Source organism: Laccaria bicolor, genomic scaffold (genome assembly GCF_000143565.1).
Source record: "Laccaria bicolor S238N-H82 LACBIscaffold_2 genomic scaffold, whole genome shotgun sequence".
NCBI classification, from domain to species: Eukaryota; Fungi; Basidiomycota; class Agaricomycetes; order Agaricales; family Hydnangiaceae; genus Laccaria; species Laccaria bicolor.
The window spans coordinates 1,043,952-1,068,682 of record NW_001889873.1 but is presented as its reverse complement, the minus strand read 5'-3'; the positions used below and the strand labels follow the sequence as shown (position 1 = coordinate 1,068,682).

Genomic DNA, 24,731 nt, shown 5'->3' with positions numbered 1-24,731 from the left:
AGGTGATCTTGGGGTATCAAATATCATGGTTTCACTTGGGCCCGAACGTCAAGATGTTGACGGCCTTCCCTCCTTGTTGAGGTTCCTTGATATTCAACGGATCATCCAGTTATCATTGAAGGCGAGACAAGCAAAACTTACGAGCATGACGACAATATTGTCTTCGGAAGCGCAAATTCCTTCGACTCGGAGATGACCTGTAACAGAGGAGGGAATACTGCGGCTTGATTCATTCGGGGTCAACATTGCTAGTGGTCCAATCAACGACCAAGGACGAGAGCTGGATCCAGGGTGGTTTGCGGGTATAGCGAAGTCAATGATAGAAATTCTATCCTTCCCAGATCCCGAATCGGATTCGACATATACAATGCGGCTGCCGATAACTCGGGGAACGCCAATAATTTCTGATGCCACAAGATCTTTAATCAGGCAAGCTTTACTCCAAGATGCCCATGGAACATGGCAGGACTGGTCAGCGCGTGAAGCTGGGCGGAAATAGGATTCTTTGATGAAGAGCCAATGCAAGGCGCCCCGTTTCTGCCCACCTTTGACCGTCAAATGGAGCACGCGAGTCAATGGGTCCAGATGAAATAATGCGTCTCTGGAGAGTGGGACTGTGGGAGTTGGGATAGCGTTGTGACTGAATCGTAACTCGGAGCCAGCCCAAATGCTTGGTAATTCATACTCGCGCTCGATGAAGGTTCTGTTCAAGTCACGAATATTGAAAAGCTTCATACCAGGAGATCCACGAGGGGAGTATCCGACAGTGAGGAGGGACTCTGGGTTTAAAAAATGGACATCCTGTTCCTCAAGCCACTGTTGTTAGTAAAAAATGATTAGCATGTGGGTTTTACGTTCAGCAAATTATATCCCTACCATTGCCTGTAATGTGCGCCAATCAATCAGAAGGTGCTTGACTGTCCCTCCTAAAAATTCGAGAGAAACTGTCATCTTAAATCCGCAAACAACCATCGAGGTCTTCGCAACAGGTTGAGCGACTTGAGTAAGGCATTCATAAGATTGCGAAGCTGCATAAGGATGTTTTTCGAAGGTCCATAAATTGCGAATCTTCAACCGGAGGGCAACTTGTCCGCCGTGACCACTGCAAGACCGCCTCAGTCGTATGAACTTCTCAGCCTTGTACAATATAAACGTACCTAAAGGTATGGCTTGTCACGATGAGCGATTGCATGGGATCAATCGCGACACAATCGGCTCGAGGAGCGGTACCGAACCTAATGTGCTTGGTCTGGGCAGGAAGTCGACCAGTGCGGTAAGAGGGGAGCTCTTTCAAGTCCAGGGTCTGGCCCTCGACGTGATAAAGAAAGCCTCCACAGACGTTTACGACGGTTGCGGCAGCAGAGATGAAAATCTTTTGTTCGCAAGTCCATCGGAGCTTTGGCCAGTTCTCTCTGTACGCCAAGAGAAGCTGTAGGCGAAGAGACGGCGGCTTGGAATAGTAAGAGGGAGTGCCGTCCTGCATTCCGGCCATTGCCAACTCGAACTTGTAACGGAGATGCTGGAACCCCATAACGAGCTCGTAGACCCTTCGGAATACCTAGAGCGCGGTGTTAATGACAAGGAGCGCGTCGAAGGCGCGACTTTTACCTTGCATGTGGTGGCCAAGGTACGGGGGTCCAACTTCTCCAGAATTAGGATTAAAACGTCGTTAGAAATCTTGTAGCGACGTAGAGTTGGAAGACGATGAGGCATTTCGGTATGCTCTCAACGAATCCATGATTGCTGAATTTATATCGTCGCCGCTCGTCGTCCAAGAAAAGGAAGATAAAAAAAGCGTTGCTTGGTCGTCCGATGGTTAGGCCATTTCTTTGCAAGACAACAGCTAACAAAGACTTGAATTATGTTCATCGCGTCAAAAAACTGGGTGAAACGCATTGGATAGTCGCGCTGGTCGGTAGGCGAGTGATTGAGTGATTGTCTGCCGGAATTATCTTTTGTGAACGAGGTCCCTGCGACTCCTTGCTTCGTGTAAAGGGTGCCATGTCAACAGTCTTTGAATTTGAGATCTGAGTATGTAAGTTTGAGTCTCGAAGTATACCTAAGGTTGGCGCGCGAAGTTGAAAAAAAAATCAACAATAAGAGCCTGATGTCAGGTACTCACCTTCCAGTCTGGGAGTGATGGATATGGCAAGAGGGAACCAAGTGTCGGGATCAACGACCTGGTGGAGCGAGAGGGATAATAGTTTGATTGTCCAAGGATGTTGCGACGGCGTCGATTCTACGGAGTATACGAGCTCAGAGGGGCGGTAATGAATCCAATACGAGAAAGAGATCCAAAAGAGATTGACACGATCGGGCTGACCAAGTGATCGATCACTTCGTCAGCGCTCCGTTTGTTGCCTCCGACCCTCATCATGGTCTGCAAGAAGTGTGAAAAGGTTTGTCTTTTCGTTTCGTTATCCTTACAGACGCTCATTAGTCTATCATATCCATAGAAACTATCAACTGTCGCAGCCCCTGATCCTTTTACCGCTAGCTCCAGCAGCATCAAGGATGGTTCCAGGAAAGTCGGCGAGAACAAACTCCTCAGCCGCCCTGGTAGTTCAAAAAATCGTTTCCAGGTAAATTGTTTCTTCTGACCGCACAATAACTCATCCTAACGCACCCCTACGTCAGCCATATCAGGCGAAATGCAAAGATTGCAAGCAACCTACCACGCAGAATAAGGCTAAATACTGCCATGGTGCGCCCATTGTTTCGTCTTATCTTGGCTTCTCTGATTTCGATCTTCCTCAGGTTGTGCTTACAAGAAAGGTCTTTGCTCAATATGCGGCAAGCAGATATTGGACACCACTGGCTACGTAATGTCGAGTAAATGACAACGGACTTGTACTGACCCTTGGACTTGTATTGATAAAATGTATGTGCTCATTGATCCCTCCCCTGCCTAATCTACGATAAATTGTGTTCCTATGTATATTTGACGAGATTATAGATGATCACAGCTTCATAATAGATAGATTTGAATGCTGGCTTGGAAGAATATGCAAGGTTCGAGATATAGATTCAAACATGTCCGACGGCGGCTTTCCTCTGCTCGTAGATTTCTTCGTCAATGGTATTCGTGGTCAAAAATCTCCAAACGTAGACGTGTCTTTCCTGCCCATAACGAACCAAGCGACCAATAGCTTGTGTCTCACAAGCGTTATAAATTTCCTGTGAGGGCGCAAGGAGAGGGGATAAAAAGATGGCGTGGTTAGCAGATGTTAAGTTGGCTCCGCTTGCGCTCTCGTCCATGACATTCAGCAACAACACCCTCTCCTCACTTCCATTCTGGAACAATTCCAGATTCTTGCTCTTTTGGTGGGCGGTGCCCTTGATTTCGAGGTATTTGATTTTGTTGACTGCAAGCGCTTCCGTCACCTTTTTCATCAAGTCTGGGAATTGCACGAAGAGCAGTACTCGTTCGTCCTTAGGAATCTTCTTTCTGCGAGAGTAGATGAGCAGAGGGGTAAGAAGATGTTGTCTGCCACCCTTACCTTATAAGGTCAATGACCTTTTCAAGCTTCAAACCAAAGTGGCGTCCATGACCATCCCGTGCCTCGTCGTCAACACCCAACGTGTCGCCTCTCACTACATTAAGCACCCGAGCTGCAGACTTGCATGCACCCGATGCTGCATGGACACACTCCTCCTTCTCCGCACAGGATTTGACGCACGATAAACAGCCTGTATGGCCACAAGACGAAAGCACAGCAATGTCGTCAATCGGAACATTCTTTTTGTGGCATCCAGGGCAATCGACGACCAGAGGTTTCTCTCTTTGTTTTTGGAGGTCACGAACAACCGTGAAATATCGAAGCGAGCGAATCCGTCCGGTGAGTTCTTTTGTCAGACGCCGAATTTCATGCGTCTTCTCTCGATGTTCCCAGGCCTGGGCCTTGACCTTTTCCGAAATTTGAGTATCTTGAGACTTTCCTTTGTTTTTGGAAGTGACAGCGTTAGCTTTGTCGAGGAGTTCGTTGACCATCACGGTCGCTTCATCATCATCTACGCCTTCGGTTCTCGACACGCGGACATACTCGTTGAACATTGATTCACTGCCAACAAAACCGAGGCTTTTTTCTCGCTTGACGCCGTCACTAATTGCCTTGAGTAATTCCGCTTTGCATTCGTCCAATTGCTTCTGACGTTCTTTGACAATAACGTCACAAGCTTTCATGGCATTCTCATTGGACGTTTCGAGGTCGAAATGGGAACAACGCTTCAGCAGTGCTTCCTCGGCCGTCCTTTGCGGCAAGAGTTAGGATGTAGAGACTCATACGGACGAATGACACTTACTTGCTTTCGCCCAGAGATTTCGCCAACCTCTTCTCTCGGTCACTCTCTGTTTTTTTGCCACGTTTGATGGTCATGTCCAGTGCACGCAGGTGATGCTCGAGTTCGAGGTAGATAGCTCGTTCAGCAGCAGGCAGAACGATGGGTTCAACCTTCTCCGTCCAAGGAATTTCGTCAATCTCGGCGATGTTCTTGGATTCAAGTTAGATATTTGAATTGATCTTGCCAAGAAGTGCCTACCTGGCGCACAAACTGGTCAAGGAATGCTTGACCAACCGTGTGACGGTGCGTGTGCCATTCCAAACTATGGACTTCGCGGAAAGAGTGGAAGCGTTCAACAGCTGCAGGCTTGTGTGAGCGATCACTAGAGGACTGGAGCATGATGCTCACCTGTTTGTTCTCGACGTCGTTTCTTCACTTCCACAGATTGACCTTCTCCGTCATCGTCAACTCCCAGATGGATATTTAGAAAGGCGGCAATGGTTTTCAACGCGGCGAAGTCGTGGATTGGTGGTGTTCCCGAGAGGACCCAGTGCCTCTCAGCCGTCAGACTCGTGACCAAAGAATGGACCTTGCCATCAAGATATGTATATTCGTCCACGACCTTGCGTGCGAAGTGAAAGAGTTCAAATGGGGGTGCTTGCATCTGCGTCCAATCTTTCCTAACAGCTTTGGATTCTAACTTCCATGGGTCAGTGTCAGCTCGTTTGGCTTTCTTGGCCGGTCGCTCGTCGTTGTCGCCCGCTTTTCGTTTCGTCACTTTCTTCTTGGGGGGAGGCGGTTCATCGATATCCATGTCATCCCTATCACCCTCCGTCTCATCGTTGGAATCGGAAGTTGGAGGAAGGCTTGCACTTTTACGTGGCTTTTTAGCCTTAGTCGGCTGTGCTTTCGGCTTCAGCTTGGATTTCGATATGGCCTTGGATTTGCCCCTAGAAGGTATAGATTCCTCTTCTTCGCCCTCGTCGTCGTTGTCGGAAGATGAAGGTTCCATTTCAACATCAGAGTCAGATTGTTCAGCAGGCGATTCTTCATAGTCGGAGGACGGGGAAGAAGCCTTGGAGAGTCCTTTTTTGCGCTTTTTTGGGACTTGCTTGGACGACTTAACCATCTTCGACGACTTGGGCTTTTGACCCTCATCTTCTGACCCAGACTCATCATCCGAAATGACAACAACACGCTTCGTGGCCGCCCGGTGTCCAAGCTTTCGTAGAGGTTGCTTGTCCGAATCAGAGCCGTCGTCTTCCTTTGATCGCAATGATTTTGAGTCTTGCCCGTCCAATGGGTGGCCTGGGGGGACCTCAATGACCACCTCCACAATAAGGCGAGAATCTTTTTTAGTTGATTTGGTAGCTGCAGCTTTTAGACTTGATGATTCCTTCGTGGCAGGTTTCTTGACTTTCTGGGATCTCTCTGCCGCCTCACGGTATGATTTTCCCTTCAGTCTCTTTGAGGCGGCTGATGCCGCCACAGCAGCTTCTTCTTCAAGAACTAAATCGTCGCAATATAAGTATGAGAGAGTGGTTATGGAGTGGAAAACCTCACCTCGTTTTTGGGCAGCTCTAATTTCATTCATAACGGCAGAAGAATCTTCATCTTGGAGACGATCAACCTGAGCTTTGAGGGATTGTAGTGCCTTTTCAAGATGTGCATTGAAATGGCGACCTTCGCGTGTGGGAAGATCCCCAGCGCCAGCTAAGATTTGGAGATTTTCCAAATAAACATTGCTTTTGAAAATGTTTGACGCGACAATAATGATATCGGCCTCTTGAATGTCCTCGATTTTCACGCCGTTGAGGTTGGAGACGGTGGAGACCACAACGACTTTCAACTTCTTTTTGAGGAATTTCCCCACCTCTGAATTCCACTGCCTAGTTAGATGAGGTGGGACGATGATGAGAGTGCCTTTGACGGCAATTTTTCCCGGAATGCGACCCATTTTGTCGAATTCATTTGAAGTCTTCTTAGAAGCACAATCAATGAGGCCGAGGGTGATTGCAGTTTTCCCGTACCCAACTTGATCAGCCAAAACTCCTCCTCTGACGCGAACGGGTCTCTCCGCTCGTCCTTCAGCTCTCCATCCCAGGGGATCCAGAATAGCTTCAGAGATCTCCTCCTCTGCGAATGGTTTTACATCAGCAGCCTCTTGAAGAAGCATCCACTCCAGAGAGCGAAGCTGTTCTTCCCTTAGGGGAATTTTGAAATTGGGGGGTTGAGCATGTTGTTTGTCATGTTTGTTGCTCGATATTACAAACTTCGGCAGAGAAGAGTTTGCAGCGGGGGTAAAGTTGGTGTCAAGACGCCATGACAGTGATGTCTGTGCCCCGCGATTCTTGGAGGGAAGACGAGAAATCGCTCGATGAATCAGAGATGGAATGTTGATGCCAACGCGGACGGTCCCTGTGCCACTGTCGTCAAGCTTCAATTGGGTAACGAAGGGACTTGGGCGACCCTTCAGACGCCTTTCATATTCTCCGGCTTGAACGGGATCCTCCACAGGTACTGTTTTCTTGTTGACCTGGGTCCATCTGAGTAGTGGTGCTGTTGGTGCGCAGCGCTCACAATTGTCCAATTCGCTGAGGAGTTCAACCTTCTGCCATGAGCGAAGGCTGTCGTCGACATGTCGGATGCGTTCTAAAAGCCACGCTAAAGCTCTGAAAGTTCCGCGTTCATGAACTTTGTCAATTTCAGTCCATGTTCCACGAGGCCACTCAGGACCGGCTTGGCCACGTAGAGGAACAGTGCAAGTTAGCAGGGCGTATGCATCCCGACAAGCGTCATCGGAAATGGGGATAGCGAATGTTTGGCTGGGAATACCAAAGGACGGACCTTGCCCAACGTAAGGCTGACGCAAAATAAGCATTGAGAAACGGTGAAAAGCAGATGTCGAACCTTTAATTCAACCTCGATTGCCTTGACCCACTTGGCAGGAATATGACACAGAACTGTCTGTTCCTTCGCGTCACTCGACTGTCGCCATGTGGGATCAAGCTTGCCTACAATCGGACGACATTCCTGATATTCAAGCCTCCGGGTACTGATCGAAAAAACAAAACAATCCTCAGAGTCATTGGTACGATGTGGGTCGAAGAGCATGAATAGAGGTGGGAGGCCCTCTGTTGCCTCGGACTTCTTGTGTAGTGCCCCGTTGGCGGTCCCACATTTGTCAAGAAGGGCATACACCCCAGATATGTCCCGATCAAATGCATCTACCCGATTCTGAGGCACGGTGACTTGAATCTTCGAGAAGACTTGCTGATTCTTGAATTCTTCATTCTCTCCAATCAGCCCAAGACGAGCCCCCCAAGACGGGACTAGATCCCCAACTCCTTTTATCTTCACCTCGATCGAGATGGTCAGAGGTAACGCGAACTCCCAACACCCCAAAAGCAAACCACCGTTGCATACAAATCTACCAACTGGAGACGCGAGCAGCTGTCGAATCTCAGCTTTGGCAGGCTCGTGTTCCTGGGGATAGGCGTATAAACGCCATTCGCTTTGCTGCGGATGCAGCGATAGTTCTAGAGCCGCGGTTGGTGACTGATAAACTGCACTCCAAATCTCCTGGCGCTTGAGCTCAACAAATCGCAGCTCAGAACCAACAGCACGAAGCACAGCTGCTGACCATTCAGACCATCGCAATTCCGGAATATCCTTCCCATCTTTTTCTTTGAGGCTTTGCAGTAGGTCACGGTCAACGCCCGACACGGAGATGCACATCGGTAGCGTCGATTTTAGCTTCTTAGCAAATTCTGAGGGGTGGAGTCGGAGGCACGCGGCAGTATCGATGGGGGATGGGTTATGCTCTGGACGTCCGCCACACTTCTTGCAGAAAGAATTTCTGCAGTCAATGCAGCGGAGTAACTCTCTCGTCGTCATCCCTGTGCGACCTTCACACCCGCAAAGACGCACACTGTTGTTCGCTTCTTCTAAAAGTTCGGAGAAGGAAGACGTTTGAGTAATTGACAAGTTGAGTGGTTTCTGAACAAGCTTTTCCTCGCCTACGATTTGACTTGCAGTGACTTTGAATTTTTCAACCCCATCGATATCCATGGCTTGAACTTCCTCCAGTTCAACGCCATTCTTCATTTCATACGACTGTTCGTCGTTTCCGGCTTTAAGTAAGCTTCTGCCGGTGACGAGGGCTGCTAAGATGCACGCCCCGACCACAGTTGTAGACATGGCATTGCCAGCCAGATCCGCAAGCTGGTCCTCACTCTCTCGCGTCAGAAGGAGTTTGTCCACCGGCAAGCCTTGCATGGACAAGGCTTCTAGTCCCACCATTGGGCCACCTCGATTCGTGATATAGGGAATCATGGATGGTGTAAGGCAGGGACATATCCCCACCTTGTTCGATCCGATAGTACGATCGACGTTCTGAGAAAGGTTCCAAACCTGACTAGTAAAGATTCAACAACAAAATATAGAAGGATAAGCGACAACCTCACGTTTTATAAGAAGGATCAACCCCCTTTGTGGCAGAGCGAAGATGGCTGATGTCCATCAAATCCCAGACACGCTCAACTTGGCCAATTCCCCAGTCGTTCCACGCAAAATCGGGAAGCTTGCAAAAACCACCTGGACCAGCGTTGGATTATTCATCACTAAGTCAGGAAATTTAGGTCTGACCTTCGTCCCAACTCGTTAAAGGCCGCTTTGCCCCTAGCCATTCTTCCAACCTTGCTCGTTGATGGCGTGATTCACAACGACCCCAGTCGGTGCGCCCTGTTCGCCTGTCCAGAGCACCGTAGCTTTCTTGGACTAGCTTCTGTCGCGCGAGATGGATGCGGGGGTCATCGGACGGTAATAGAAAAGCATCGAGGGTTGAAGATGCAGGACGTTTCAGCTTGTGTGATACCAAATCTTTCCATTCTTCAGGAATGGGTGACTTTTTCTTGTTGACAGCAACAAGGTAAACGCGAGTGCGAGTATGCGGAATATAGTAATGTTTGGTGTCGACTCGTGAATATGAGGCACTATATCCGTTTTGCTCGAAATACTCCTTGACCTTCTCCCAAGGAGCGGAGCAAACATTCTCCAAGATGACGAGGGGAGGCCGATGCGTCGTAACCCAGGACATCATTCCGCGAAACGTACGTCCGGACTCCCCATTTGCATCAATGTCTTGCTTTTGGGTGTTGAGATTTGAATAATCGACGCAAGACGTACCCGCGATTAAAATATCAACGTCGCCTGGTACAGGGGCAAGAGCACCATACGCGGTATGTCTGCATCGAAAGGTTATGAACAGCATTATTTCAAGCTCAATGAAATGCATACGCTTCCCCATCTCCCAGCTCACAAACATCACGGAACAGAAGAGGAGGCTGAAAATTGCGTTCGATGTATGCTTGCTTGAAGGGTTCAATTTCGCATGAGAAAACGTGTTCGATGTCGAAATTGACGCCGTGCTGTTTATAAATCGATTTCTGCATGAGTTCCAAAGCTAGTAGGGGAGACTCTGTTCCCGAACACATCGTTGCTACGCGGAGCTTTCGGCCTTTAACACGTTCCGCAACGTCTTTGATCTTTGGTATGTGACTGACAAGGTCGTCGAATATGGCGGGTATCTCGTTAATGGGAGGAAGGTCAGATGAGTCAGGAGCTGTAGACTTCGTAGCTTTCTTGCTAGGACCAGAATGCTCTTCCGGTTCCGAGTCTGAAGCGTTTTCTTCCATCTGTGCGTCACTGGCAGGCTCCTCTGCCTCTGTCGCGGCCGTGTCCTCTGCGTCTGAAGTTTGTGGAACAGATTCCTTCTTTTTTCCTCCTCCAAAGAAGGACTTGATAGTGGCTTGTCCTTTTGGACGCGACTTTGAAGTTTTTTCCTTCCCCATTATCTTGCTGCAAGTGTGTGAAGGAGGTTGAATCAACGCGTGTTGCGTGACTGCTGATTCAAAGTGACGGAGCTGTGACAGTCGCGTTGATGTGTCATGTTGCCTCAGGCAAGAACAGGACAATTCGCTTGACAACATTTCTGGAGCTCTCGCATGGCTTTTCGCGACGCCTTGAAACGCCGCTTCCGACAAGATTTCGAATGGTTTGATAGAGCTTATGCGGCAGACTGGTAAAATGACATCTAATAATCAAGAGTAATACGGTGCTCCTAACGTGCCTCACAAACAACTGCAGGATCGTCATTCTGGGATTGTGGCTGCTCTCCTCATTTGTGTCCAAATCTCCTGTCTTCGAACGGCAATTTTTGCTCGATGACGACACGATAAGCTTCCCCCATAAGCACAATCAGTAGGTCCTGCTTGTGTTTTGAGGTCCTCTCCAGCCCTTACCCACCTTTTGGACAAATAAGGGTCACATCATTTTGGAATCACATCGTCACACTCTTCGTCCCAATCATAGTTTTCATGGTTGTTGGTGGTCTGCGAAGGTCACTCCTGGAAATCCATCATGGCATACTTGCTGTTCTCGCCGCTCAGTACGGTGAAGGATAGCTTTCTCAAGGACATTTTCTGACTCGGAATAGAGGTTTGGCGAGACTTACCACTGAATTTCTGAAGCACAAAGTTGGTAGGGCATGATGTTTATTTTGCCGTTGCAATTAACGTACTAACTCCATATTCAGGACGTCTGCGTCCAGATTTTCTTGCGAGATGCAAATGGGATAAAGTAATCGAGGCTTGCACAGGGTACTGTGCATTTCCCGTATCTTCGACTTGCATAAACCAAATTTCGATTGTAGGAAGGTACAGACTATTGTTAACGGACGCAAGTCATTCCCTTCAGGCCATTCATCAACGGCCTTTTCAGGGATGTTTCTTTTATCTCTCTGGATGGCTGGTCAAACAGCCGCCTGGTGTTTCCATGTTCCGAGACCAGCCAGAACTATTTCGTCAAGTCGAATGATAAGATTCACCCTCACACTGCTGCCTATATCCTGGGCAACATTCGTTGCCATTTCGCGCGTCGAGGACTACGTGAGATACTTATTTGCTCCTCCCAGTGCTTCGCTTACTTTTGTTCAGAGACACCACAAGGAGGATGTTATCGTTGGTAGTTTAATCGGCATCGCTTCAGCATGGATCTGTTACCTGATATTTTGGCCAAATCCGTTCTCCGCAGCGAGTTTCGATCAACGAGCATTTGGACAACCACGTTCGCTCTACACTGATGGGCAATATACAAGGACCGTGGATTTTGAACTGACCAACCTAGAAGATGACGATGCGAATGTTGTGTAGTACATCAGGAAATAAAAATGTGAAAGGTATTGAATAACGACGCCACCGGATCCTTATGATATACCAGCTACTCCTTGATCTCGCACAAAAACCCACTTGTCCCCTATTCTTTGCATGCGACCACCTAGTCCTCCGCCATTGCTCTCCGATGCGACATGCTTTTCTTCCGGTGTCGAGACGTCCATATCGTCTGAGCCGCCACCCAGGACTATGGCATCTGTGGGTTGGCTATTACCATCATAACCCCATCCTTCGTGGACGTTTCGGACTTTGCCGTGAGTAAATCCGCCTCGAGCCCGTCCTCTGTAAAATCCTCCCCTTGCGCCTCTACTTCCGCCCCATACTTGTCCTGATGAATGGGGATCCTTCGTATCCCAACCCTCAGCTTCAATTTGAGCTTGTTGACCAGTGCCCATACCCATAACAAACTGCATGAGCTGCTCAGTTGTAGGTGCATATCCATGAGTAACCTGCCACATCTTTCCTAGTGCTTCCCACGACAATGGGGAAGTAAAATCAAAGGTTGCGAGATCAAATTTCTCCATTCCTTGGTGCGGTGAAACTGTACTCGAGACAAACGCTTCAATAGGTTTGTTTGAAGATGTATTCGCAGCTACAGAGGGTGACAAAGTTGGATCATGATTATTTCGAAACGCAGGAGAGGAAGTTAACGGTGGTTTCTCGCCAGCCGTAGGCGGCACGAGGGGCGGAGATTTAGCTTTTTCGACTGGGAGCGATGCTGAATTACTTTCAGGGGATGATGGTCGAATATCTCGTCCAAATTCGTCCTTCCCAGAGTCATGTACGCTTTCAGGAGCAGGACCACGCTGCCACGATACCGATGATGCATGTTTCCTAGGAGGGCTATAAGGCTCCTGACAGGCACCATATCTACTGGGTGGACTTCTAGATCGACTTCGCCCTCCTCTGCGCAGGGGACTTCGATCTCTCTCTCTATCCCTGTAACGGTCACGGTCACGTTCGTCCCACCTTAGCCCCCGCCCCCGTCCCGCGATACCACCTCTTGGGTCTCTCGGGTGGGGATCATCAGAATGGGCTCTCCCGTTCTCTGGACTACGATATCGGTCATGCCTGGATTCTTTATTGACCAGGTTACGTTCATCTCGGTGAGGCGCAGGAGAGCGCAAACTACCGTTAACACCCTGAAAATCCTGGCTTCCAGCAGCGACAGGCGGTGCTGGTAGCGAGGCAGAAGGAGGGACAGCAGCTGTCTGTGCTAATTGCTGTATTATAGCCAACTGAACGGCGTCAAGTGGGATTGTTGGCGCGGCTGTGTTTACATTTGTTTGCCTATAATCAAACCAGGTAAGCTTCCACTCATCCAAAGAGGCATGATGACTCACGAAGAGCTAGACGAAATTGCCGTGCTCGCAGCTTGGGCTTGGGCAAGCAACGCCAGCAACGTTGCATGCGGATCTGAGGTGGAAGGCGTGGTGGATAACGTGGGGACGGATACGGGTGCCGTTGACCCAGTTTGTTGGATTATTCGCGGGTCGGTCGGCGTCAGGACATTCAATTCGGGCTCTGATACAAAACAAACCAGATAATGATTCAGTTATTGATCTCACATTTGGAGGTCGGTGAAGGACGCGAAAAGGTTGGTTAAAATTGTACGGGTAAAAGAGATACTTAGCGAACACATGGGGACTGCGATAAGCACCTTTTTCTGTCTCCTTCAATACATCGGACAATCGGGACAAGATCGCCTTCGGAAAAATATTTCCCTTCACCCATATATCAAGTATCTTCTTTGTTTTATCCTGCGATGAGAGGTCAATAAGTCAAAATTGTGATGAATCATGCCAAAAGAGAACGAGACGTAGACATCATGTGACTGGACAAGCAGGGCGAGGGATCTCCAGACACAACGATGATAATCCATAATGAAAGCTCTTTTTTTTTTTTTTGAAAGGGAGAAACACGGCGGATATGCCCATGTTGCCAGAAAGGGCATGGATAGGAGGGGCCAAGCGAGAAAGCATTCGCTGGGAATGTGTTTTGTAAGAGCGGTAAGTTTCACTAACCTTGGCTTCCGGGCTGCCGATGGAAAGCATATCTTGAAACAGGCCTTCGACAACGCCTTCAATCTTCTGCAGAAAGGTCGCGCAGTTTCCAATCTGGGAGTCGTTCACAAGACCTTGCTTCTCGACCTTGTGCCTCGCTGCTCTCGCCAGAGCATCAAAAACATACAGACTGGAGACCTTTGACGTCGCAGGTAGTGACTTGTGAGTGCGGTAAAGGATTGACACTAGCTGGGTGTCGTCCTAATGTGTGGGCAATTAAACTGCGAAGGGCTGCAAGTTGCCTCAGGTGCGTACCTGCATCAATTTCAACGCAATCTCGGTAAGTTTGTGCATTTTCGAGGCAGACAATCGCTTCGCTTGAACAACATCCTTGAGAATCGACTCAAACTCCTGGAGATTCGATGAGAATGCAAAACCATGAGGTAACGGGAAGGCAAATACCTCGAGAGGAGACATGTCTGTTTGCGGGGTTTCGTTCGACCAAGGAGAGGGCTCAGTGAGGCGGGATGTTGAATTAGAGGCAGAGACTGGCAGAAATCATCAAAACGAAACACTCTCGAGGACGATGTTTGTGCTTGTTGTTTTGTCGGGCTGGGCCATTTTCGACCATGGTCTGTGCACGTGCATGTGCTTGTCGACAGTCGACGATGTCAGAAAAGCGAGCGATAGCAACGTTGACTGGCGCGGTGTTCCTTTCGGCATTGACCATATGGGCTGTTCATTTCCAGCAACACCAAGAACGAGAGGTAACCTCCAATCCCACCGTCAGTCTAATCTAACCATATTGAATCCGAAATTAGACGATGTACAAAGGTGTTCTCCGGGATGATCAGCGAAGACAAGAAAAGATGCGACAGAGAGAGGAAGATTTTGCAAACTCGCAACGGAAACGTGAACTGTATGAGCGTGTCCAAACAGTGGAAAGGGCATCGGAAGGGCCAATCTGAGGTTCGCAACGGGTGGCCATCGTTTCCGACTACGACCAGGCAGATATACCCAAGAATTTAACGGTCGATTTAATGGTCGCTATATCCAATTTCTATCTATAATGACTGGATGAATAACGGGTTTTAAATCTTGGATGCAGTAACAGTTATAAGCAAGACAGGATGATTCTCATTTCCAACCACTTCCCCACTCATTTACCAGCTTCTTTACCTTCCTGTAAGTCAAGGTCGAGGGCGAAATATCATCTGCGCCATCCCGATGCGCCCGATCACCAAGTTATGATCCGCTTGCTATTTGGTTCGGTTCTCACAGTCAAACAAGCAAATTTCTTGCTGAAAGCAGCGCTCGTCCATGATCTGCTTCACAGCGGCGCGGTGCAACTGGTTCACTTAATGCCTCTGCATTCCCTCTTCTAAACTCATCTAAATTACTTGACCACCGATAGAAACCCTCCAGTTCAGACTCCAATTGCAGCCTCTACAACCATGCACCCGGCGCTGCTTATTGACGAAGTCATTCGAAACGTCTTTGACATTTGCTCTGAACAGGGCTTATATACCCTCTCGCGTGCAGCCCGGTGCTGTAAAGCGTGGAAAGATCCAGCTCTAGACTTTATCTGGGTTAGGCTTCCCTCAGCTGAGCCCCTCCTCCGCCTTCTACCCGCCGTTTCTTATGTCAATGGCGAATACGTATGCACCATTTCGCTGTAAAATATAAAGAGCGCTGAAGCTCTACCAGATTCTTTCAGGATCAATATCATTATCGGAGATGGAAACTTTCAATTCGTATGCCAGTCGAGTTGTGCATATCGTACATCGAAATGGAGTCAAGATTCACCCGAATGTCGCTAGTCTGATGCTGAAGGATGGCAAACATGAGATTCCCTTCCGCATTTGCGCTCTTCCCAACCTTCGCACAGCACGAGTGTCTTCTACGACCTCTCCTGCTCTTGTCGAAACACTTATCTACTGTGAAAAGCTTCGCGAATTAGATCTCGACTTTGGTTTCAAGACAAAATCACCCCTTTTGGACGATCATATCTACGAGTGCCTCAATGATGTTATCAGACGCTCTGTGGATCTTCGCAAACTCCATGTTCGAGGCTTGGCCTCAAGCCGCTTCCATGCCCTGGTTTCTTCAATGTCAAGATTGGAAGCTCTCTCTTTGCGCTTAGGCAAATCCTTGATGCCCGAAACCATCAAAACCGTCATGTCATTTCCGAATCTTCAAGGACTTGAGATCCACGCTCGACACCTCGTACGAGACGACCTAGATAATGTTTTTCACACAGGAACCGTTGACACTTTCCCGGCGTTGCGCAAACTAGACATCAACGCCCATATACCCATCATAGAGTTCATATTGCAAAACATTTCACCAGATACCCTTCAGTATATTCGCTTAGAAGCCGAGGATCCTGAACCAGGACCTTCCTGGGACGGCTGCTTCACTCTCATAGCCCACAAGGCTTCCAACACCCTAGAAGAAATAACCTTAGAGCATCATTTCGAAATGCTAGAACAAGATATAGAGTCCAATGGAGACCCCGCTACTTCAGCCTCGGAGAGTCAAAAGGAAAACCTGCCTTTCAGTACTCTGCGTTTACTTCGCGACCTTAGACATGTCCGTCGATTCACCCTCGACCTGACTCTGCCACCCGCAATATCCGACAAGGACGTTGAGGACTTGGTTTGTTGGTGGCCTAACATCGAACATCTTGAGCTAGGCTCCGCGCCGCAAGTACAACCAGTCCACCCACCGCCAACCTCACAGATGACCATTAGATCTCTGGCCAGCTTTGCTCGCCACTCCAAGAAACTGAGAACACTTTCATTGCCTTTAGACCCGCACAAAAGTGGACCAGAGGACAGCGCCGACGACCTCCCAAACCTCTGCTCTACTAACAACCTGCGAACCTTGAGGATCGGTCACCCCTCCTTACCAGATCCCGTGGAGATGGCCAGTTATTTCCACCGGTTGTTTCCCCAGCTGACAGAGGTGGTCGGGCCTTGTGAGCAAGACGAAGCATGGATCCACACTCGGGAAGCACTAGAAAGGCTGCGAGCCCCTTCAATCGAGTGTTAACTTATGCGCAATCTTATTTCCTTCATAACTTTTAGACGACCCTTTACGTTCACTTCCATACCTATAGAGGCCTGACCACGTTTAGATTTTTAGATTTAGAAAAGCATTTAGAACAGCTTTTAGATGCCATTTAGATTGGAGCTTTATACATCGTTCATAGAATCATAAATACAGAATGTCGTCGGTATATTCTATCCTCGAATCTGACTCGCAAGTGACCCATCGTTCAAGTATGGACATGCAAACTGGAGAAATCGTTCAAATGGCAGTCAACTGGGATTGTCGCAGAGATACAACATCATATACAGTAAGTACACAACTTCCAGTCTCCAACACCTGTTGTCGTACTATGGCTTACACAACGGGAGGCTTGGTGCCGGGGGTGAAAGTGTACGTCAACCCACACTTGCCGCAATACTGACGATCCTTATGGAAGGCCATCTAAGAGCGAGTCATGAATTGATTATTCACCAGGTTGATCGTCAGAACTTACGAAGATTCCAGCGCCACATTCAGCACTGGGACATTCACGACGGAGACGCTTGATCTTGCCATCGGAGTCCACCTTGTAATATTTCAAGATAGACATCTTGACCTTTTTGCGCTTGTGCTTGATCTTCTTGGGGGTCTATAAAGTTGATCAAAGTTAGACACAGAATAGCAGGACTTGAAAAGTGACCAACGTTGTAGGTCTTCTTCTTGCGCTTCTTGGCACCACCACGGAGACGAAGCACCAGATGGAGAGTGGACTCCTTCTGAATGTTGTAGTCACTGAGGGTGCGACCATCCTCGAGCTGTTTTCCTGCAAAGATCAAGCGTTGCTGGTCGGGGGGAATGCTGGAGCGATGTTCAGCCTTTATTCTGCAAAAGACGAAGTGTATCTTACCCCTCCTTGTCTTGGATTTTGGCCTTGACATTGTCGATAGTGTCCGAAGACTCAACCTCGAGGGTGATGGTTTTGCCCGTGAGGCTGGTCGGCGCAATGAGAGTCAGCAATAAAAAGGGAGCAACGGAGTATCTCACGTCTTTACGAAAATTTGCATCTTGATGCGGACGCTTCCGTCTGTCCAACGATGTAAACGATGGAGTCTTTGACAAAAGCAAGAGCCGTTCTGGTAAAAGAGCAGAAAAGTTACAGATGCAAATTATAAAACACCTGCTTTGTCATCTGTGTATGGCCCGTGCGCTCGTAGATTAGAGTTTGATCGAAGGCATTGGCAAGCACTACCAAACAATTCAGACGCGTCTTGATAGGTCTTGATCCCAAGCAATTCCCATCTGACGCGATACTTACTCGACGCGAAGCTCAATATGGACAGTGATGAGGAGATGTTAGATGCAGAGATCTTTCAGGTCTCAGACAAAGGCAAAGGGAAGGCAAAGATGACGGACCAGGTCCTTCCAGCAGACAACGATAATCTCCCATGGTGAGTGCCCACACTTACAGTCATGGTAATATTCAACGCTCTTTTAGGGTGGAGAAGTACAGGCCTGTGACACTGGACGATGTCGTATCGCATAAAGACATCACAAACACGAGTGACGAGTTTGTCTTTTCACGTTGACCATGAAACTCATCACTTGACAATTAGTCGAACGATTTATCGAGAAGAATAGGCTACCGCATCTGCTGTTTTACGGACCCCCGGGAACAGGGAAAACATCAACGATCCTAGCGGTGGCGAGGCGCATCTATGGGGCACAGTACCGTAAACAGATTCTGGAGGTACGTCTCCTTCTTCATGGGTTGCTCCTCACTAAACTCTCGTACCGCGACAGTTGAACGCGTCTGATGAACGTGGAATTGATGTTGTCCGCGAACAAGTGAAACAGTTTGCAGAAACACGCACATTATTCGCCAAAGGCTTCAAGCTCATCATTCTCGACGAAGCCGACATGATGACGCAGCAAGCTCAGGCCGCTCTTCGTCGCGTCATTGAACAATATACCAAGAATGTCCGCTTTTGCATAATTTGCAACTACGTAAACAAGATTACACCAGCTATTCAAAGTCGCTGCACGCGCTTCAGGTTCTCGCCTCTTCCGGCCATTGAAGTTGAGAAGCGGGTAAAGACTGTTGTGGAAGCTGAGCAGTATGTGCTACTCTGGATCTTAGGCTTAATTAGTGTATTCACCCCATCTCAGGGTGTCATTAACCGACGATGGGAAGAAGGCTTTACTCAAACTGTCTCGCGGTGACATGAGACGAGCACTCAACGTTCTTCAAGCATGTCATGCTGCGTATGATACCATTGGAGAAACCGAGATTTACAATTGTACTGGTAATCCTCACCCCTCAGATATTGAAGCCATCGTCAATTCAATGTTGGCGGATGAATTCACTGCGTCATACCAGAGTGCGTTTTTCTATTCTTTTCATCGATTTTTTTTTGTTTAATTATAGTGACAAGTGACATCCAAGATGAAAACTGAAAGGGGGCTTGCTTTACAAGATCTCCTGACTGGCGCATACGAATACCTGGAAACCATTGATATAAAACCTCACGCTAGAATATACCTGCTTGATCATCTAGCCACCACAGAGTACGTGCCACTTTACCTCAAAGACAAAAAGGAATCTTTTGACACGGAATCGTAGGCACCGCCTTTCGACGGGCGGTAGCGAAAAAATGCAATTGACAGCATTGTTGGGCGCTTTCAAAATCGCCATCGAATTATCAACAAAATCTGCCTGAATCATCTCTAACCAGGTTGCGATTTACGATCCTGGCAGCAATCGATGCTTCCCGTGAAAGCCCTCAAATGAATTCCCAGCGTCGGTCATTCGCGAGTATCTGGTACTTCCCCGATGTTGTATGGAGCTTGGTGAAGCAACGTGAAGCATTGTTCCTCGCATCCGGAATATTGGAACCACTTCCTGGGCCCCTCCCTTCATACCGGATTTGGATATAGATCTGCTTTTCGACAAATGTGGATGCGTCTGTCTTCGTGTAGTACTTATGATCGCTTTTCATCAGAACTTGAATCGATCATGATCATATGCATGATCGAGCTTGGACAGGTACATAACGTTTTTCATAAACTTCTGGAAAGCGAAAGCTACCTTTGGGTGTCCGAAGTTAGCGGAAGGCCCCGATGTGATGAAGTAGAAATACATTCTTTGACAAGTTGTTCATTAGTGAACACCTGATCTTCCGAGGCCAAACTAAGATGTGAAGGCGAGCACCAAGGCATTGCAGGTGTATACGCACGACACTCAACGACGTATCAACTAGCTAGTTGGTTGACAGTTCAATGTCGATCAAGAGTTCGAGAAACAGAGGTATCGATACATGGGAGAGTACGCGTACAAGGTTATAAATACAAACGCACGAGTGCTGAGCACGTCGCGGTCAAGTGTCTTGACTATAAATACAGAAATTGAGTGTGGTGCGAGTCTATGATGCTACGGGGAAAACAAGTCGAAAAATGAATGAGTAGCAGGTTACAACAGAGGGTATTACGGGGAAGATCGAATGTGGGATGGAGAGTTGGTACAAGACGGGAGGAGACGTGGTACATGACGGTAGGATGGGTGGTACAGTGAAGGAGTTTTGACGGTGTCACAGATGTTGTGGGAGGTATATCGTGCTGTGCAGGGTATGGTATGAGAGAAAAATGAGCGAGAATTGTAGGTCGTCGAGTTCATCCATGAGAACGTGGTCCAGAATTAGAAAAAAAAAGGAATGAAAGAGAAGTTCGATTAAAAAGTTCAGATGGCCGAAAAGGCTTCTTGAACCTTGGTAAGTTGATATCCTGAATTCACCAGAGTTGGGATGGTAAATAACACTTCACAAATATAAAACTCACGCATCAAAGCGCTGTCCTCGGAATATAGACTCAGAGCCGTCAGACCACTTCGTAAACTCTCCATGAGTTCCTCTTCGCTGGTTTCAGACCCCGGGGGTGGGGGCCATGAAGAGTTGATCAACCGCACGCGCGAGATCTCGTCGATGAACACATGACATGCAATCATCCAAAGAGTCTAAAACAACAATCAGTTCACGAATGAATTTTTAAAAACGGTGGAACCTACCCCCATGATTGGGTTCATGTGTCCGATTTCCTGAAGATTGACACCACCAAGGCTGACCATATTTCGTGCCGCCATCAAGCAATTTTGCTTGGAGGATGTATCAGCGTATGAAAATATGCCATGTAGCTTTATTGTGGCCGCGTTGGCAAGGGCATGCGTCATCAGCAGGGTGCGGATAGTAGGGTCGGTGACCTCGACGTGCGAGAGGGGAGGCAACAGGCTTCGAAATGACTCAATGAGGCGATTGACGGATTGGAAAGCGGCAGCAAAAGCTTGAAACTCGCGCTGTTGCATATCTGATACATGAAACGTCAGAAGGAGAGGAGGCAATGCGGGAGGACAGCATACTAGGCGTCCATTGGCCAGTCAAGTGGGCGGCTCTGTGGAATAGCACTGAGGCTTTCACTGCCATAGCTGTTGTCGAGTCTCCGGCGCGCGGATCAACGGGGAAGTTACCCAAAAAGTTTCTAATAGTAGAACTTCCGCGCAGCTCGGGATTTAGTAAACCCTGGATGGCGATGAGTACGCGTCAGATATAAATCAATTGAGTACCACTAACGTCGCTGTAATTTGAAACATCCAGAGGCCAGGGTGTATCAATTTGCATACCGGGTGCTTCAAGTGCGCCACACACGTTTGAAGGAAGCTCCAAGGAGACCGTTATTACTTTGTGGAGCACGAAAACGGTCCAAAAGCCATTTATCCTTTCGCCTTCTTCCAAATTATCTTGTGGTTCATGAAGAGAAACAGCCGCCTCCTGTATGAGACCTATCGTAGAGGGCGCCGAAAGGTTTGAGGAACGAATTTTATGAAGCCCTGAGCCTAGGGCGAGGGAAACGGCAGCACCTGTGCGCCATTTCGCCTCGAGGAATCTGCCAGTGCGGAAGAAGTAGTAGGCCAAAAGAATTTCAGCCTGTAACGTGTGAATAACCCTCTTGGGGTGTGTCCCAAGCATGTCTGTCGCGATGTGGCCAACAGCACGGCTGAGAAATGCATGTTCTTGCAACAGAAGAGCCTCTGACTGAGAGAAGTGCACGCCCCAGAGATAGACAACACTAAGGAGGGCAGGAGAAGGGCGAGAAGGATGACCAAAGGGAAATGAAAGGAGAGTGGAGGCACGGAATGTTGGGACGTGAAGGAAGAAACCAAATTCAGCAGCATGAGGTAAAAATTTGTCGAGCCTATAGCGGAAGAGGATTAAAAAGGTCGCATAACAAGCTGAATTGACTTACAAGTTCTGAATTAGTAAGAAAGAAGGTTCCTTGGAAGAGACTTAGCACACGTTTGCTAGTAAAACAGCGGTGACAACTTACTTCTGCACCCAAGAATGGAGAGGAGGCAAAACGTCGAGCCGGTGATGTAGATGACCCGCTCGACCCTGTTGATTCAGTCATCGCCTCGAGAGCTGAGAATGTGTTCCAGTGCCTACCAGAAGGGAGACTCGACGACGTTGACGTCGGAGAAAATGGTGATAGAGGACCAAATGGAATAGTTTCTGGTATAAACAAGGGCGGTGACTTGGAAGGTCGTTGCGGGTCTCGAAAGTGGTTATATGGGTCGTGAAGGGTGACAGACGGCGTGGTGGCCTCTGGGTTCTCGAGCTCTTGAAGTCGCGCCTCAAGACGCGTCACCGTGTCCTCCAAGACTTTGGTTCTAGAGCGTCCAGGGCCGTCAGAGTACTCGCACTCGTCGTCCTTGGGGTGTCTGCGGCACGGGCCACATATTGGCTTGACTCCATCGCATTTCTACAGTAGAAGAGTTTGTAAACTTAGATGACCGTGCAGGAACCTGACTCACAATCTTAAGGAACCTTGAGCGACGCGTCAGCTACGGAAAGAGAAATGTAGACAATGAGCAAAACGTACCTGCAGTTCATGCACGCCCTCCCCCTCTTCAACGGCTTCGTCGTTCTCGACGGTCCACTTGAGCTTCCTCTTGAACTTTCGGCGATCATCGCCAACCTTGGGTGAGGAAACCCGGTAGAAGGAGTGGTTCAGGCGCTTAAGCGGATCAATGGGGAAGGTGAAGAATGGAGAGGAGGGCATTATATAGTATGCCACAGTAGCTCGGAAAGTAGAATGAGCGACGGAAGAAAGATCGGAGCTGCCTGAGTGATCGGCCACACAGCCCGGTTCCATTTTCCTCACAATCTTGGCTACTTTAGGACAGGTATTTCCGCATTAGGGAAGTATTTTATAAAATTACTGCTGTGCTCCGCAAGTCGAATATCCGAACCGAACTCCAGCCATTTCCAAAGGTTTCCATCCGCCGTTCATTTGTGGTCCCCTTGGTGGCCTACCGTCGTTTACCGTCGTTTTACGACATCCCGTCGCGTAACGTCCATATGCTCATGGCCGCAATTTGCTTGCTCAGCTCCTCGTGCGACCGTTTCTGCTCCTTCTAGCCTTGCTCGCAATGTATTTTCCCGGTTCAAGCGGGCAGCGCTCACCACCGCAGCAACCCCAAGAACCTTGTAGAACCCTAGAGTCAAAAACTATTGCTGTGACTCCACCGAGTCTGCCCGTGGTGGATAGGGAAAACATCCGAGATCGAGTACCCTCATAAAATAGAGATTGTGCAATAGTACGCGTATATTTCCTCCATTTGTCGCTCACTTCTTTGAAATTCAGTACAACACGTTTTCAAGACGACATAAATTTCATGCTATGGACCACCGCCTTTGCTTCGCAACACATTGGGGTCCGCGACGCCTCGTGTAGTCCACCAGATATTGGTATGACGTAGGCAGCACGTTGCGTTGACCAAGCTGCCTCGAGGTCGAATACAATGGTACTGCTTCGCCATGGCCCTCACAGCTTTTCTCCCTACCTGGGTACCTTCCCCAGCTTGTCGTATCCATGCCACAAATGGCTCTCCTTAGACACGTGGGCTCCAATGTTCGTCCATGGCATGGCTCTTTCAAATTCCAGGCTGTGTTCCTGCTTGAAGAGCCATTTTTCATCTTTGGTAACCGATCCGCCTGGCAATGAGGACATACAGAGCGTTCACTTTCGACAAAATAACATATTTGCTGCTAGCGGCGTAGTCTTTTTTTTTTTTGGCCAGGGGCAAGCATAGCCACTGAACAAAATCTTGGAAGATTTCTTCCCAAATTATCCATATCGACTCGAATCGACGGCTCTCGATGGTGGATTACCCTTCGTTAGGCATTTACGGGGATTCCGTCGCCTAATCCGACCCGATTGTTTGTTTTTAGCTCAAGTCAACCAGTTCGGTCACTGCGCGTCTTCCGGTTACTCTAGATATATCCGAGCCGAGTGGATAAAAACACGGAGGAAGATGGCTTCCGTGTACAAGCAAATGGGACCAGGAGGATGGCGAATCAACAGACCCTATTACATTACCATTCTGAGGAATCACTCGAGGAACATGGAACCATTTGGCTCGTCAACTCGACGTTTCATTAAATCATCCCATCCAATAATCCCATCTCTCCGCTTCATTCTTGTGATGTTGCCTGGATCTCGTTGTCAAGCGAGGCGCGCTCCAATGTGGAGATATTGCGCAGTTCGGCTCGCTCCAAGCCTGTGCTTTTGTGCGTCCCGATATTATTGTCTACAATCCGAACGAAAATACATGGACCCTATCATGTCGCCCTCGGAACGGAACGCTTCCCGACGAACTTCCATTCAGACAACTCCACCTGTCCCGAACTTGGGCCAGATTTATGAAGTGAGCCATGTGTTCACTGCTGTCGCGTTGAGTTTCTTTGTGCACGCCAGAACCCAATTCTCTCACTTTCACTCTTAATCCGCAAGTTTCCTGGACACAAAACCCTGCTTTCGCTACCCACGATAGCCGCTTGTAAACCTTTTCAATTTGTTTAAACATCCGAGTGAATGCGCGGCCAGCGCTGATGCTTTTGTTGTTGTTGGAGTCCACATGATTGATATCCAAGGACGCCTTCCATTCCATGCCCTTGACTACTACTCGATCTTTAATTTCCTGTTGGTTATGGTCCAGTTTCTGGGTTCTGGCAATCACCCTTTTTTTGAAGATGACCCTAAATTACGGTAACCATAATTGAGTGTGCTGTATGAGTTTTAACACGGACCCCGACGAATCAGTCACTTTCAAAAACTTCGAAAACGCCTCAGTATGTAT

General features: G+C 48.4%; 11 protein-coding genes across 11 annotated transcripts; 6 read left to right on the top strand and 5 right to left on the bottom strand.

The window, feature by feature from the left end:
- Positions 1 to 31: 31 nt before the first annotated feature.
- LACBIDRAFT_305329 (uncharacterized protein) lies at positions 32 to 1,713 on the bottom strand (the record flags this gene model as incomplete). Its single annotated transcript, XM_001874522.1, has 5 exons — positions 32 to 85; positions 142 to 816; positions 877 to 1,102; positions 1,158 to 1,558; positions 1,609 to 1,713. 5 exons carry the CDS (start codon positions 1,711 to 1,713, stop codon positions 32 to 34), a joined length of 1,461 nt encoding a protein of 486 aa, XP_001874557.1.
- Positions 1,714 to 2,372: 659 nt separating this feature from the next.
- LACBIDRAFT_305328 (uncharacterized protein) lies at positions 2,373 to 3,029 on the top strand. Its single transcript, XM_001875106.1, has 4 exons — positions 2,373 to 2,399; positions 2,457 to 2,582; positions 2,638 to 2,704; positions 2,758 to 3,029. The coding sequence occupies exons 1-4, from the start codon at positions 2,376 to 2,378 to the stop codon at positions 2,838 to 2,840; spliced, it is 300 nt and encodes a 99-aa protein (XP_001875141.1). The 5' UTR covers positions 2,373 to 2,375; the 3' UTR covers positions 2,841 to 3,029.
- LACBIDRAFT_321733 (uncharacterized protein) lies at positions 3,028 to 9,977 on the bottom strand (the record flags this gene model as incomplete). The annotated part of the gene is made up of 13 exons (XM_001874521.1): positions 3,028 to 3,448; positions 3,501 to 4,011; positions 4,063 to 4,250; positions 4,303 to 4,490; positions 4,540 to 4,640; positions 4,690 to 4,961; positions 5,448 to 5,452; positions 5,600 to 7,144; positions 7,192 to 8,311; positions 8,396 to 8,698; positions 8,748 to 8,877; positions 8,929 to 9,527; positions 9,580 to 9,977. 13 exons carry the CDS (start codon positions 9,975 to 9,977, stop codon positions 3,028 to 3,030), a joined length of 5,781 nt encoding a protein of 1,926 aa, XP_001874556.1.
- A 681-nt stretch (positions 9,978 to 10,658) lies between these two features.
- Positions 10,659 to 11,492, top strand: PAP (phosphatidic acid phosphatase; the record flags this gene model as incomplete). The annotated part of the gene is made up of 5 exons (XM_001875105.1): positions 10,659 to 10,729; positions 10,778 to 10,821; positions 10,877 to 10,940; positions 10,994 to 11,228; positions 11,277 to 11,492. The coding sequence occupies 5 exons, from the start codon at positions 10,659 to 10,661 to the stop codon at positions 11,490 to 11,492; spliced, it is 630 nt and encodes a 209-aa protein (XP_001875140.1).
- A 53-nt stretch (positions 11,493 to 11,545) lies between these two features.
- On the bottom strand, positions 11,546 to 13,993 carry LACBIDRAFT_305325 (uncharacterized protein; the record flags this gene model as incomplete). The annotated part of the gene is made up of 6 exons (XM_001874520.1): positions 11,546 to 12,803; positions 12,857 to 13,037; positions 13,174 to 13,273; positions 13,538 to 13,777; positions 13,832 to 13,927; positions 13,979 to 13,993. The coding sequence occupies 6 exons, from the start codon at positions 13,991 to 13,993 to the stop codon at positions 11,546 to 11,548; spliced, it is 1,890 nt and encodes a 629-aa protein (XP_001874555.1).
- Positions 13,994 to 14,179: 186 nt separating this feature from the next.
- Positions 14,180 to 14,755, top strand: LACBIDRAFT_305324 (uncharacterized protein). Its single transcript, XM_001875104.1, has 2 exons — positions 14,180 to 14,283; positions 14,338 to 14,755. The coding sequence occupies exons 1-2, from the start codon at positions 14,185 to 14,187 to the stop codon at positions 14,482 to 14,484; spliced, it is 246 nt and encodes an 81-aa protein (XP_001875139.1). The 5' UTR covers positions 14,180 to 14,184; the 3' UTR covers positions 14,485 to 14,755.
- Positions 14,756 to 14,970: 215 nt separating this feature from the next.
- Positions 14,971 to 16,768, top strand: LACBIDRAFT_292032 (uncharacterized protein; the record flags this gene model as incomplete). The annotated part of the gene is made up of 2 exons (XM_001875103.1): positions 14,971 to 15,174; positions 15,224 to 16,768. The coding sequence occupies 2 exons, from the start codon at positions 14,971 to 14,973 to the stop codon at positions 16,568 to 16,570; spliced, it is 1,551 nt and encodes a 516-aa protein (XP_001875138.1). The 3' UTR covers positions 16,571 to 16,768.
- A 44-nt stretch (positions 16,769 to 16,812) lies between these two features.
- On the bottom strand, positions 16,813 to 17,713 carry LACBIDRAFT_290725 (ubiquitin-40S ribosomal protein S31 fusion protein). The gene is made up of 5 exons (XM_001874519.1): positions 17,594 to 17,713; positions 17,457 to 17,540; positions 17,254 to 17,407; positions 17,064 to 17,198; positions 16,813 to 17,011 (listed from the first exon to the last, which is right to left on the bottom strand). Exons 1-5 carry the CDS (start codon positions 17,611 to 17,613, stop codon positions 16,925 to 16,927), a joined length of 480 nt encoding a protein of 159 aa, XP_001874554.1. The 5' UTR covers positions 17,614 to 17,713; the 3' UTR covers positions 16,813 to 16,924.
- A 281-nt stretch (positions 17,714 to 17,994) lies between these two features.
- LACBIDRAFT_229498 (uncharacterized protein) lies at positions 17,995 to 19,266 on the top strand (the record flags this gene model as incomplete). The annotated part of the gene is made up of 6 exons (XM_001875102.1): positions 17,995 to 18,109; positions 18,163 to 18,296; positions 18,350 to 18,663; positions 18,716 to 18,927; positions 18,982 to 19,114; positions 19,170 to 19,266. The coding sequence occupies 6 exons, from the start codon at positions 17,995 to 17,997 to the stop codon at positions 19,264 to 19,266; spliced, it is 1,005 nt and encodes a 334-aa protein (XP_001875137.1).
- A 67-nt stretch (positions 19,267 to 19,333) lies between these two features.
- LACBIDRAFT_305320 (uncharacterized protein) lies at positions 19,334 to 19,578 on the top strand (the record flags this gene model as incomplete). Its single annotated transcript, XM_001875101.1, has 1 exon — positions 19,334 to 19,578. The coding sequence occupies one exon, from the start codon at positions 19,334 to 19,336 to the stop codon at positions 19,481 to 19,483; it is 150 nt and encodes a 49-aa protein (XP_001875136.1). The 3' UTR covers positions 19,484 to 19,578.
- Positions 19,579 to 19,844: 266 nt separating this feature from the next.
- Positions 19,845 to 22,651, bottom strand: LACBIDRAFT_292029 (uncharacterized protein; the record flags this gene model as incomplete). The annotated part of the gene is made up of 9 exons (XM_001874518.1): positions 19,845 to 20,326; positions 20,381 to 20,555; positions 20,607 to 20,902; positions 20,955 to 21,114; positions 21,166 to 21,787; positions 21,839 to 21,843; positions 21,920 to 22,351; positions 22,404 to 22,433; positions 22,472 to 22,651. The coding sequence occupies 9 exons, from the start codon at positions 22,649 to 22,651 to the stop codon at positions 20,283 to 20,285; spliced, it is 1,944 nt and encodes a 647-aa protein (XP_001874553.1). The 3' UTR covers positions 19,845 to 20,282.
- Between the last annotated feature and the right edge of the window lie 2,080 nt (positions 22,652 to 24,731).